The sequence below is a fragment of the Poecilia formosa genome, unplaced genomic scaffold (assembly GCF_000485575.1).
Source record: "Poecilia formosa unplaced genomic scaffold, Poecilia_formosa-5.1.2 Scaffold596, whole genome shotgun sequence".
In the NCBI taxonomy this organism is placed as follows: Eukaryota; Metazoa; Chordata; class Actinopteri; order Cyprinodontiformes; family Poeciliidae; genus Poecilia; species Poecilia formosa.
The window spans coordinates 179609-191419 of NW_006800535.1; the positions used below are offsets into that span (position 1 = coordinate 179609).

The 11811-nt window shown below is 40.0% G+C and overlaps 1 protein-coding gene and 2 long non-coding RNA genes across 6 annotated transcripts in view; 2 read left to right on the forward strand and 1 right to left on the reverse strand.

Moving 5' to 3' along the window:
• LOC107834362 (uncharacterized) overlaps positions 1–3805 on the reverse strand; it is an 8131-nt gene extending 4326 nt beyond the window's left edge. The window contains exon 1 of the long non-coding RNA XR_001660156.1: positions 544–3805. This is a non-coding gene — a long non-coding RNA (uncharacterized LOC107834362). The remainder of the gene's footprint in view (positions 1–543) is intronic.
• agla (amylo-alpha-1, 6-glucosidase, 4-alpha-glucanotransferase a) overlaps positions 1–9909 on the forward strand; it is a 161399-nt gene extending 151490 nt beyond the window's left edge. For 3 of the 4 annotated variants that reach the window (XM_016665590.1, XM_016665591.1, XM_016665593.1), the window contains 6 exons: positions 5223–5335; positions 5418–5629; positions 5718–5815; positions 7561–7648; positions 8422–8555; positions 8669–9909. In XM_016665590.1, the coding sequence (XP_016521076.1) occupies positions 5223–5335; positions 5418–5629; positions 5718–5815; positions 7561–7648; positions 8422–8555; positions 8669–8786 (763 nt within the window). In that variant the 3' untranslated portion in view covers positions 8787–9909. Of the gene's footprint in view, positions 1–5222; positions 5336–5417; positions 5630–5717; positions 5816–7560; positions 7649–8421; positions 8556–8668 lie in introns of those variants that run through there. The other variant, XM_016665592.1, reaches the window with a different exon arrangement.
• Positions 9910–10085: 176 nt separating this feature from the next.
• On the forward strand, positions 10086–11811 carry LOC103129988 (uncharacterized). Its single transcript, XR_475147.2, has 2 exons — positions 10086–10295; positions 10409–11811. It is a non-coding gene; the product is annotated as an uncharacterized LOC103129988 (long non-coding RNA).

Genomic DNA, 11811 nt, shown 5'->3' on the forward strand with positions numbered 1-11811 from the left:
CATGAAAACCAGAGGGCAGCAGATCATGTGAAAATATAATATTTGTGTCATTCTCAAAACCTTTGGCCATGACTGTATTTTTTTCTTTTTTTTTGTAATTTAATTTTATTTCCTCTACACGTCTTGGGGAGTAACCGCCATTTCTATGTGACAATATCAGCAGCGACAGAAACATAAACAATGGAGGGAAGAGGGAGATGCGCATTTTGTGGGGGGAGCTAAAATCCTATTTATAGTTTTCCAGGCAATACTGGAACACACGAAAACATGCACAGATGACTTCAGTTCAACCATGTAAGTGGAGACACATTGTTGATGTTACTATTATAAGATAATTTGCAATTAAGTATTGGCAAAGATCAATGTAATTTTCACAGGTATTAGCAGCTGCTGAAGGTGTCATGATCCGTGTTTCTGTGTGTTTATTTTGAGATTTTCTGTGTTCAGTCCCGTTTTCCTGTAAGTCTCTGTCCTGTCCTCCCCGTTGATTGTTTACCAGGTGTGTCTCATCCCCTTGATTACCCCGTGTGTATTTAAACCCACCTGTTGTCCTTGTCTCTTGTCGGATCCTTGTCGTATGTCGTGTGATGCCTGTTTCTTCGTGCTGTTCCCCGTTGTTCTGTACCTTGGAAATCATCATTAAATTAATCATTTTCACTTCATCCTGGATCTACCTACATCCTTATCCTCACCACAACAAACCACCATCATGACAGAAGGTAACTAAAAAAGTTACTTTTAATGTAACTTAGTTACTTTCCAAATCAAGTAATCAGTAATCTAACTAAGTTACTTTCTCAAGGAGTAATCAGTAATCCAATTAGTTACTTTTTCAAAGTAACTATGCCATCACTGGCCATAATAGTTGTAAGGACAAGCACATATTGCTTAGTGCATTACTAAATATACTGTATATTCAACATTTAAAATGCACAGCTCTAGAGACTATGTATGTATTATAAAGTCTGATAGCCTCGGGCAGAAAAGACTTGCTGTAGCATTCTTTAGAACATCTGGGCTGCAGTAATCTTTGGCTATGTCTGCTCCTTAGGCCGTCCACCATGCTGTAGAGGGGATGAAAGGCATTATCCTTGACAGCTCTGATGATCTTCAGCATTCTGTCTCTCATCACCTCTTCCAGTGGAACCAGCTTGATCCCCACAACTGACTCAACCTTTCTTATTAGTTTGTTGAGTCTGTTTAAGTTTTTCACCTTCATTGCAGCACCCCAGCACACCACTGCACTGAAGATGGAACTAGCCACTGATGACTAATAGAACATGAAGAGCATCCTACTGCAGATGTTAAAGGACCTGAGTTTCCGTAAAAAATAGTCTGCTCATGGCCTTTTTGTACAGCACATCAGTGTTTGTAGTCCACTGTAGCTTCCAGTCTAAGGTAATACCAAGGTTGTAAGATCGAGCCTACTCCACATCTACCCCTGAGATGGAGATTGGGACCAAATGTGATTTCTTTCTTCAGAAACTGACAACCATTTTCTAGGTCTTGTTCACATTAAGCAGGAGTTGGTTCCCTCCGCACCACGTCACAAAATTGTCCACCAATTCCTGTGCTCCACCTCCTGTCCCCCTTCAACACACCCCACAACAGCCATGTCACCTAAGTACTTTTGCAGATGGTACAATTTGGAATAGTACTTAAAGTCCGCAATGTAGGTGGTGAATAGAAAGGGAGTCAGCACAGTTCCCTTCTCCAATGTTACATATTAGACGGTCTGACTTGCATCTCTGTAATCTCACATATTGAGGGCTGGCTATCAGATAGTCGATGAGCCAGGTGATGAGTGATGCATCTACGTCCATTTTAGCCAGCTTCTTGCGTAGTAATCTTGTGTACTGCATGGTGTTGAAGGCTGATAGAAAGGCAAAGAAAAGGATGTGGACAATGGTGTCAAGGGAGGAATAGGCCCTCTGCAGCAGGTATATAATTGCTGCAGTTTGCATATCATTAATGGTATGCAAACCATTAATGGTATGCAAACTGGAGAGGGTATTGGACTGCATCCACCTGTGACCTCATGTTTTGTGAAATTTTAGACAGGATCGGAGGTGATCGGCAACAAGAATGAGTCAACACGCTGGTCTGCTAGAATAAATGTCTTTTATTCCCCATATATTACAGCAAAGCAATGCTGCACAGCAAAGCAATCATTCACACACTGATACGTGATGCTATATATTTTTGTCCTCTAATATATCTCTCGTTCTTACCTTGACACATGGATCGGAGAGCCGTCGATCCAGGCAGAGTAGCAATCACGTGCTGGGCGTCCGTACACGACCCACGGTAGACTCTGCCAAGACGAGGGACTACCCCGATTTTATACTCTTTAACAAGCATCCTTGCGTGAGAGTGAAGAATGGCCACTTCCTCCCTCCCAGGCAGGTTCTCCAAGAATAGTGCGGCCATTTCCCGTTTCATATCTGACCACTTATTCCAGCCATTGTTCGAATCAGGTCAGAATGACCTCTTACGACATGACCCAGCCACTGTCCACGCGCTCAAGTCGTGTACAACAATACCTATCATGACCTCAGAGCATGATCAGGTTATATAACACATTTTATGAAGGTAGGTTATGCGTTACATAAAGAGTATATAAGACATTATCAAAGAACAAATATAATATTTCTATATCACCTCAGATGAGACTGAGGTGCAATCTTTCTAGCTGTGATACTCTTCCCTCAGATGTACCAGAACCAGCCTCTCCATAATCTTCTTAATGTGAGAGGCCAGAGCTATGGGTATATAGTCGTTCAGTGTTTTTGGAAGTATCTTTTTGGTACTGGGACCAAGCACAATGTTTTCCATAGTTCTGGTACTCTATGGAGCTTCAGGCTCAAGTTAAAGAGGTACTGCAGGGCTCTACTTAATTGACTAGAACATGTCTTTGGAACCTTCAGGCTGATGTTGTCTGGACCAGGGGATTTCCCAGGGTGAAGTTTCTCCAGCTCTTTTTTCACCTGGTTAGCAGTAACCATAAAACGACAAGCAGACAATGTGTGGCAAAAGAGACTGCCACTAGGAACTGGGGGAGTCAAACCGGTTAAAAAACTGGTTCAACTCATTTGCCCATCTGAGATCCTCCCCCTGCAGGGCCATTAGCTTTCCTCTTCAGTCCTATGATCTCTCTCATCCCAGTCCGAACCTCTCTGGCATTATTTTTTAATTTTTCTTCCAGCTTTCTGTTATGTAGAGTAGACGAGCTATAGTTTGTCTCTTATAATTAACCCTAATGAAAACTTGGTTTACCAGCAACATGCCGACTCAGCTTTCCAGATCAACTGTCTTCAGTAATTCCAAGCGGATCGCGACCACAGTACATACGGAGGAGGACTCTGTATGAAGGTTGGTTTACGAACTGTGGAAAAGGCTGCTGCTCTGAGGCGATAGAACTTATGACAGTGAAATGTCAGTCGTACTATCTGCGTTGGGAGTTTACTGCAATACTCATCACAAATTGTCCCACTGGGTGCTTATACTAATGAGACATGGAAGAAGCTGTACGACACCATTAGCTCACTGCAGATAAAGCACTCAGAGGTGTTTTTCGTGGTTGAAGGGGACTTTAATCGCGTGAAACTGACGGATGCTGCCCAGTTTTCCCAGCATGTTAGCAAGGGACCCCTCATTGCCAGATGCACTAAATAAGTTCTGTGCCCACTTTGAGGAGCCTAACATCCCCCTCAGCACCAGACTAACACCACCACCTGGTGACATGCCCCTCTGTATGACCACAGCAGATTTGAGGAAGACCCTCCAGGAAATGAACCCTCGTAAGACTGCATGCCCCGGCAACATCACAAGGTGGATAATGAGGGACTGTGTACATCAGCTGCTTGAGGTGTTGGTTTGATACTGGCTTCTGTCCCCACCTTCTTAAAGACTGCCATTATTCTCCGGGTCCCGAAGTGCTCAACAGGTCAGAAGTCCAGAAGAGCTGTGGAAAGCTGGACTTGGAAACTCAGTCCTGAGGAGCTTCTATTACTGTGTGGTGGAGAGCATTGTCTGCACCTGCATCACCGTGTGGCACGGCAGCTGCACTGCTGTTGAGAGGATGGCACTGCAGAGGGTGGTTAAGGCTGCACAGAGGACTGTGGGGAGCAGCCTTCCCACCACCTCAGACATCTGACTATCATCAAGCAGGAGGATGCTTCATACTATGATGGACTCCACCCATCCTGCACACTGTTCCAGACCCTTCCCTCAGGCTGAGGAGCATCCAGAGCAAGACTATCAGACTGAGAAACAGTTTCTTCCCTTCGGTCGTCAGACTGCTGAACTCAAGCCGCACTTAATTCAGCTACATCTTACTTTTTATTTATTTATTTAAATTTATTTCATATTTATTTGCACCCACATCTGGGATCAGGGACCTGAGTCTGAATTTCGTACCACAAAAAAGCAAATGTAATGAGCTGGTAATGACAATAAAAGTTTTTGAGTCCTTGAATCTTTCTCTTGCGCATTGGTCAAGAATGTCCACATATTTTCTTTTTGTTAGTCTCGAAGCCATATTTCTGCTATGCATTGCTCATGTGCTTGCCTACTGATGGCATGGATCACTTCTTGTTCAGAGTTGTGGGAACTACAAGCTAATTTGCAGACCCCATTTCCTGCTTAGACTTTTTCTATCTTAAAGTACTAAAACAACATGCTATTAGAAATACGAGCCTATCATGATGTAGATTTTTTTATCTTATTTTTAAGTTAAAACACAATGAAAACCTGTTCACAATTATGCATTTATTTTTCCAGGTTCTCCTGTCTTTCTTGTTGCTTACATTGAGCTAACAGTGAGGGAACCTACTTTATACTGATCCATCCACGGTGTTCATCTAGTGACCTTCACTTGTTTTAGAACATTTCTGAGGTTCAATTCATAAACAACTAATTCATAACCAAGACCATTTAGCAATTAATTTTTCATAAAGCAATACAATTTACAATACAGTTATCAAATATGACCTTTCTTGACTGTAAAACATTTGTTTTAGAATACAGTAAATGTACCTTCCTTCGTTGTTTGGAAATATGGGTGGATTTTTTAAATAATCAATTTAACAGCCAGTTATAAGCTTATTGAATAGATTGAAGCATAAAACAAACAGCTTTGTAATTATTCGTAACTGTACTCAAGAATAAAAACCAGGATACTTGTTCCCTTGTTGACTTGGTGTGTTTTATTGTTTTCGCAGAGACGGCGCGGCGGTGGAGATAGTTGGTCTGAGTAAATCAGCAGTTAGTTGGCTTGTGGAGCTGCAGTCTAAAGGACTGTTCCCCTATGATGGCGTTAAGGTGCACAGAGATGGTAAGGAAATAATGTTTCCACATATCAAATGCTCTGCTTGTTCCTACTATTCACCTAGGTTAAATTCTTTGTTCTGTCACAGGAACGGATGTGTTCATCTTGTACACTGAGTGGAACAAGCAACTTCAGCAGTCCTTTGAAGTTGAATTCTGGGTGTCTGGGGACTCACAGGACCCCAATGAGAAGCACCCTGATTTGGTGCATAAAAAGGGAATTTATAAAGATAGTTATGGAGCGTCCAATCCCTGGTGTGACTACCAGCTGAGGCCCAACTTTACCATCGCAATGGTGGTGGTATGCAAAAAGCAGCGTTCATCTTCAACTTTTTGATTTGTAAAAGTATCTAATCAGTCAGTGAAGACCCACTGTGTTTGTGTGACAGGCTCCAGAGCTGTTCACACTAGAAAGAGCATGGAAGGCTTTGGAAATAGCTGAGAAGAAACTCCTAGGACCACTGGGAATGAAAACACTTGACCCAGAGTAAGGCTTCTTTTTCTACTCAAAGACCGCAAACATTCATTTCATTGTATAGCCACTGGATTCATGTTAATTTTTAGATTAAATTATGGAAGCCGGCATAAAAATTAATATTTTTTTCTGACTAACTACACTGTGTTCCAAATTATTATGCAAATTGGATTTAAGTGTCATAAAGATTACATTTTTTGTTGCGCTATTAAATTTATAGATGGTATTGTGTGTCAGGGCTCTTTGAATCACTATAATTAATTTCAGAGAAGCTTAGTTTGTCTGTTGAACTCAATTAAAGGAAAATCTACTTAAAAAGGATGTTTGACATTATTAAACAGGCCACAGGTTTCAAGCAATATTTTAAAGAGAAAGGATCTCTCTGCTGACAAAAATCATCAGATAGTGTAGTGCCATATGGCAAGGTATGAAAACATTAGATATTTAACAAAAACTGAACCGTTATCATACTGTGAAGAGATTTGTGGCTGATTCAGAAGAAAGATGGGTTTGTGCAGATAAAGGCAAAATGAGGAAGGTTTCTTAGACAAATTCATCAGATTAAGAGAGCAGCTGTTAAAATGCCCTTACAAAGCAGCAAACAGTTATTTGAAGCTGCTGGTGCCTCTCAAACCTCAAGGTGGAGGATCCTCCAGAGGCTTGCGGTGCATGAACCTATTATTCAGCCACCCCTAACCAGTACTCAAAAGGAGAAACAGTCACAGTGAGCCCAGCCATACATGAAGATTAATTTTCAAACAGATTTGTTCACTGATGACTGCTGTGCAACCCTGAATGGTCCAGATGGACGCAGTAGTGGATTGGTGGTGGATGGCCACCACATCCCAACACAGCTGTGACCTCAACAAGGAGGTGATGGAGTCATTTTTTGGGCCAAAATCATGGGAAGAGAGCTGGTTGGCCTCTTCAGAGTCCCCGAAGGTGTGAAAATGACCTCAGCAAAGTATATGGACCATCTGACTGATCACTTTCTTTCATGGTTCAAAAAGAAGAGCCGTACCTTCAGTAGCAAAATCATATTCATACATGACATTACATGCTACAAGGAATACCACTGTGCCATTCCTTGCAGCATTACACAGGAATGCTGCAAGGAATTCCTGTGTGCCCCTTTTATGGGCATAATAGGGGAGAGATTCATGGTGTGGTCACCATCCTCCTCTGACCTCAACCCTATTGAGAATCTTTGGAGTATCATCAAGCAGAAGATCTAAGGGTGGGATGCAGTTCATATCAAAACAGCAGTTCTGGGAAGGTATTCTGTCATCCTGCAAAGAAATTAAAGCAGAAACTATCCACAACTCACAAGTTCAATGGATGCAAAAATTGTGCAGGTGATATCAAAGAAGGGGTCCTATGTTAACATGTAACTCGGTCTGTTAAGATGTTTTACATTGAAATAGCTTATGATTTTAATACCTGCGACCACTTAATGCTGCACATTCAAAGAATGACTGTTTATAGTTCTTTTAATCCATAAAATTTTTAGAAAATCTGCTGCGCATAATAATTTGGAACAGTGCATTTTGAGTTTTTTATTTTTGAAAAAAAAAGTTTCTCATTCGCACCTTTGTTCAGTAAAATTTGATTTATACTATAATAGTTAATGACTTGAAAATTATACTGACCATCGCTTGCATTGAGCATTTAAGAAAATCTGAGAAAATATCACTTGCATAATAATTTGGAACACAGTGTAATGGGCCTGGTGTTTGACAGTGTCTGTGTTTCCATAGTGACATGGTCTACTGTGGTGTTTACGATAATGCACTGGACAATGACAACTACAACCTGGCCAAGGGCTTTAACTACCACCAAGGACCTGTAAGTAAGCGAACCCTCTCCTGGAGTCTTAGTGCATACACATTGAAAAGTTCATTACAGGAAATCAATTGAAACATTTCAATAAACACACATTCAGAAAGATCCCAGGCTGGGAATTGAACCCAGAACCTTCTTGCTGCAAGGCAACAGTGCTACCAACTGCGCCACAGTGCAGCCTGGGACAGATCATGTTTTAGGTTTTTTTTTTGTTTTTTTGTTTTTTGTGATACCAACAAAAATTCTACTGTTATCCAAGCAAATCAATAAAATATCTAAGTCCGGGGTTTTAACGCGTTCATTTTTATTACTAAATTATATTGATTTGAACATGTTGAAAATGTTAACTCAATTAGTTGCATTTACACAAAAAATACAAAGGTTCTAGGCAGAACATTTGTATTTAGGGGTGCACCAATTTATCAGCCAGCCGATTTATCAATTTTAGGAGATCTGTGACTGGCCGATACTTACATGTGTTTTTTATAAAGATAGCTGAATGGGTATAAACACACTTTGTGCCAATCTGATGGTTGAATAACCTAGATAACATTAAAAACAACAAATATCTTTGTTGTTGAGCTTATTTGTCAATTTATTCAATAGTTTAGCAGCAGGAAAGGTTTTTGAATTGAAAATGTTGCTTATTTTTTTGCTATAGAGCGTTTCTTTTTTTATTTATTTAACATGAAGTATTTAAAGGCAGATGGAGAGCATTTAAGCAGACAAAAACAGTCCAACAGTAGCAGCACTTAGAACTGGATCTTTGTTAACAGGAGTGGCTGTGGCCTGTTGGCTATTTTCTCCGTGCAAAGCTCTACTTTGCCAAGAAGTTAGGGGAGGAGACCTACTCCAAGACCGTCATCCTAGTGAAAAATGTTCTGTCACAACATTACACCCACTTGGAGAGGTAATAGTTTTCAATTTCCATCTTCAGGTTTTTATTCTAGTATGATACCATTCAACCTTCATCATATTGTATGTGGCTTTCATTATAAGTTGTTTCATCCTGTGCTGCCTCAGGTCTCCATGGAAAGGCTTACCAGAGCTGACCAATGAAAATGGCCAGCATTGCCCCTTCAGCTGTGAGACCCAGGCCTGGTCTTTGGCTACTGTGCTGGAGGTGCTCCATGATCTGTAGAGATCCCATGAAGCTGTGAGCCACTCCCCTCCTCTGACTCATTGTCTGTCATCACAAAACTTTTTTGTAGGATCCCTAAAGAATCCAAGGAACAATGACATCATCAGCCAAGTTTTCCAGAATAAGTATTGTAAGGTAACCAGGTTATTGTATCAAAGCATTTTAAGGTTAAAACATTTTTTCTCTCTCCCTGGCCCTGTTTAAGGAATCAACAAAATGCCATTTTGATCCAGTTGATCTCAAAATTTAAAAAGGTTTACAGTGGTTGTCACATTAATAAAAATTTAGACAGAGATAACACTGGAAAGCACCTGAGCTGTGTTATTGTACACGTACAGTTCAGACCAACACACACTAGATCAGCGGATTATTACTATAGTAAAGGCTTAATTTAATGAGGACTCAGGACACAACAGCTAGGAACCATTTTGGTTCCTTTTTAGGGACTGTACATGTTCCTCAAATGAGCAGCGTTCCTAATGTTCCTAGCTGTACTTAGCTGTACCTAGCTGTTCCTTTTTAGGACCTTTAAGACTTGTCCCTAAAAAGGAACAGTGTTCCTAGCTTCAGTGAATGTTGTTTTCTCCTGAATTCTTACTTTTGCTAGATGTTGAGGATTTTTAATTGAATCATGATGATACTGACCTGAGACCTCCATCAGTTCAGGTCAGGTGTTTGTGATGTTAAAGCACAAGATAGCTCTGCTAACTAAACACTGTGGAACTGGGTACCATCTGCTAATAAATGATCTAGAGTTGTTATCTTAAGTTTTCTAACCTGGTGATGGAAGCTGTACTTTTTGTCTAATTTCTTGTGTATTTTAGGAAAATAATTTTAACAAATTAAGTTGAAACATAAATAGCCTGAGTAGTAAAAAAAATCTATATATATTATCTTGTTTTCTGCCTTCATGTTTTATGAAAACTGTGATTCTATTGTTGAATGTCCCAGTGGAGAGCTTAGCTAATGTTCTCTCCATGTTCTTCCACACTGAGACGTTTTAAAAGGCTAAACCGTTATGGTGTTAACATTTCAGAACATTTACACACTCTTGTGCTGTTGTGTGACCACATACAGTGTCGATTTCATGAAGTTGTGCAGTGCATCTAACTTTTCTCTAACANTCTGATGGTTGAATAACCTAGATAACATTAAAAACAACAAATATCTTTGTTGTTGAGCTTATTTGTCAATTTATTCAATAGTTTAGCAGCAGGAAAGGTTTTTGAATTGAAAATGTTGCTTATTTTTTTGCTATAGAGCGTTTCTTTTTTTATTTATTTAACATGAAGTATTTAAAGGCAGATGGAGAGCATTTAAGCAGACAAAAACAGTCCAACAGTAGCAGCACTTAGAACTGGATCTTTGTTAACAGGAGTGGCTGTGGCCTGTTGGCTATTTTCTCCGTGCAAAGCTCTACTTTGCCAAGAAGTTAGGGGAGGAGACCTACTCCAAGACCGTCATCCTAGTGAAAAATGTTCTGTCACAACATTACACCCACTTGGAGAGGTAATAGTTTTCAATTTCCATCTTCAGGTTTTTATTCTAGTATGATACCATTCAACCTTCATCATATTGTATGTGGCTTTCATTATAAGTTGTTTCATCCTGTGCTGCCTCAGGTCTCCATGGAAAGGCTTACCAGAGCTGACCAATGAAAATGGCCAGCATTGCCCCTTCAGCTGTGAGACCCAGGCCTGGTCTTTGGCTACTGTGCTGGAGGTGCTCCATGATCTGTAGAGATCCCATGAAGCTGTGAGCCACTCCCCTCCTCTGACTCATTGTCTGTCATCACAAAACTTTTTTGTAGGATCCCTAAAGAATCCAAGGAACAATGACATCATCAGCCAAGTTTTCCAGAATAAGTATTGTAAGGTAACCAGGTTATTGTATCAAAGCATTTTAAGGTTAAAACATTTTTTCTCTCTCCCTGGCCCTGTTTAAGGAATCAACAAAATGCCATTTTGATCCAGTTGATCTCAAAATTTAAAAAGGTTTACAGTGGTTGTCACATTAATAAAAATTTAGACAGAGATAACACTGGAAAGCACCTGAGCTGTGTTATTGTACACGTACAGTTCAGACCAACACACACTAGATCAGCGGATTATTACTATAGTAAAGGCTTAATTTAATGAGGACTCAGGACACAACAGCTAGGAACCATTTTGGTTCCTTTTTAGGGACTGTACATGTTCCTCAAATGAGCAGCGTTCCTAATGTTCCTAGCTGTACTTAGCTGTACCTAGCTGTTCCTTTTTAGGACCTTTAAGACTTGTCCCTAAAAAGGAACAGTGTTCCTAGCTTCAGTGAATGTTGTTTTCTCCTGAATTCTTACTTTTGCTAGATGTTGAGGATTTTTAATTGAATCATGATGATACTGACCTGAGACCTCCATCAGTTCAGGTCAGGTGTTTGTGATGTTAAAGCACAAGATAGCTCTGCTAACTAAACACTGTGGAACTGGGTACCATCTGCTAATAAATGATCTAGAGTTATCTTAAGTTTTCTAACCTGGTGATGGAAGCTGTACTTTTTGTCTAATTTCTTGTGTATTTTAGGAAAATAATTTTAACAAATTAAGTTGAAACATAAATAGCCTGAGTAGTAAAAAAAATCTATATATATTATCTTGTTTTCTGCCTTCATGTTTTATGAAAACTGTGATTCTATTGTTGAATGTCCCAGTGGAGAGCTTAGCTAATGTTCTCTCCATGTTCTTCCACACTGAGACGTTTTAAAAGGCTAAACCGTTATGGTGTTAACATTTCAGAACATTTACACACTCTTGTGCTGTTGTGTGACCACATACAGTGTCGATTTCATGAAGTTGTGCAGTGCATCTAACTTTTCTCTAACAGCGACACATTTAAATCACACGCGATTTTAGACAATATTCAAGGGTTTCTATGGAGAACTGCTGGATGCTATAGATATATACTGTTGTTGCATACATCTGGATGGTCAGTGTTGTTAACTGTAAACTAGATAGAAACATGCTGAATAAACTGTTACAAGACTAAAA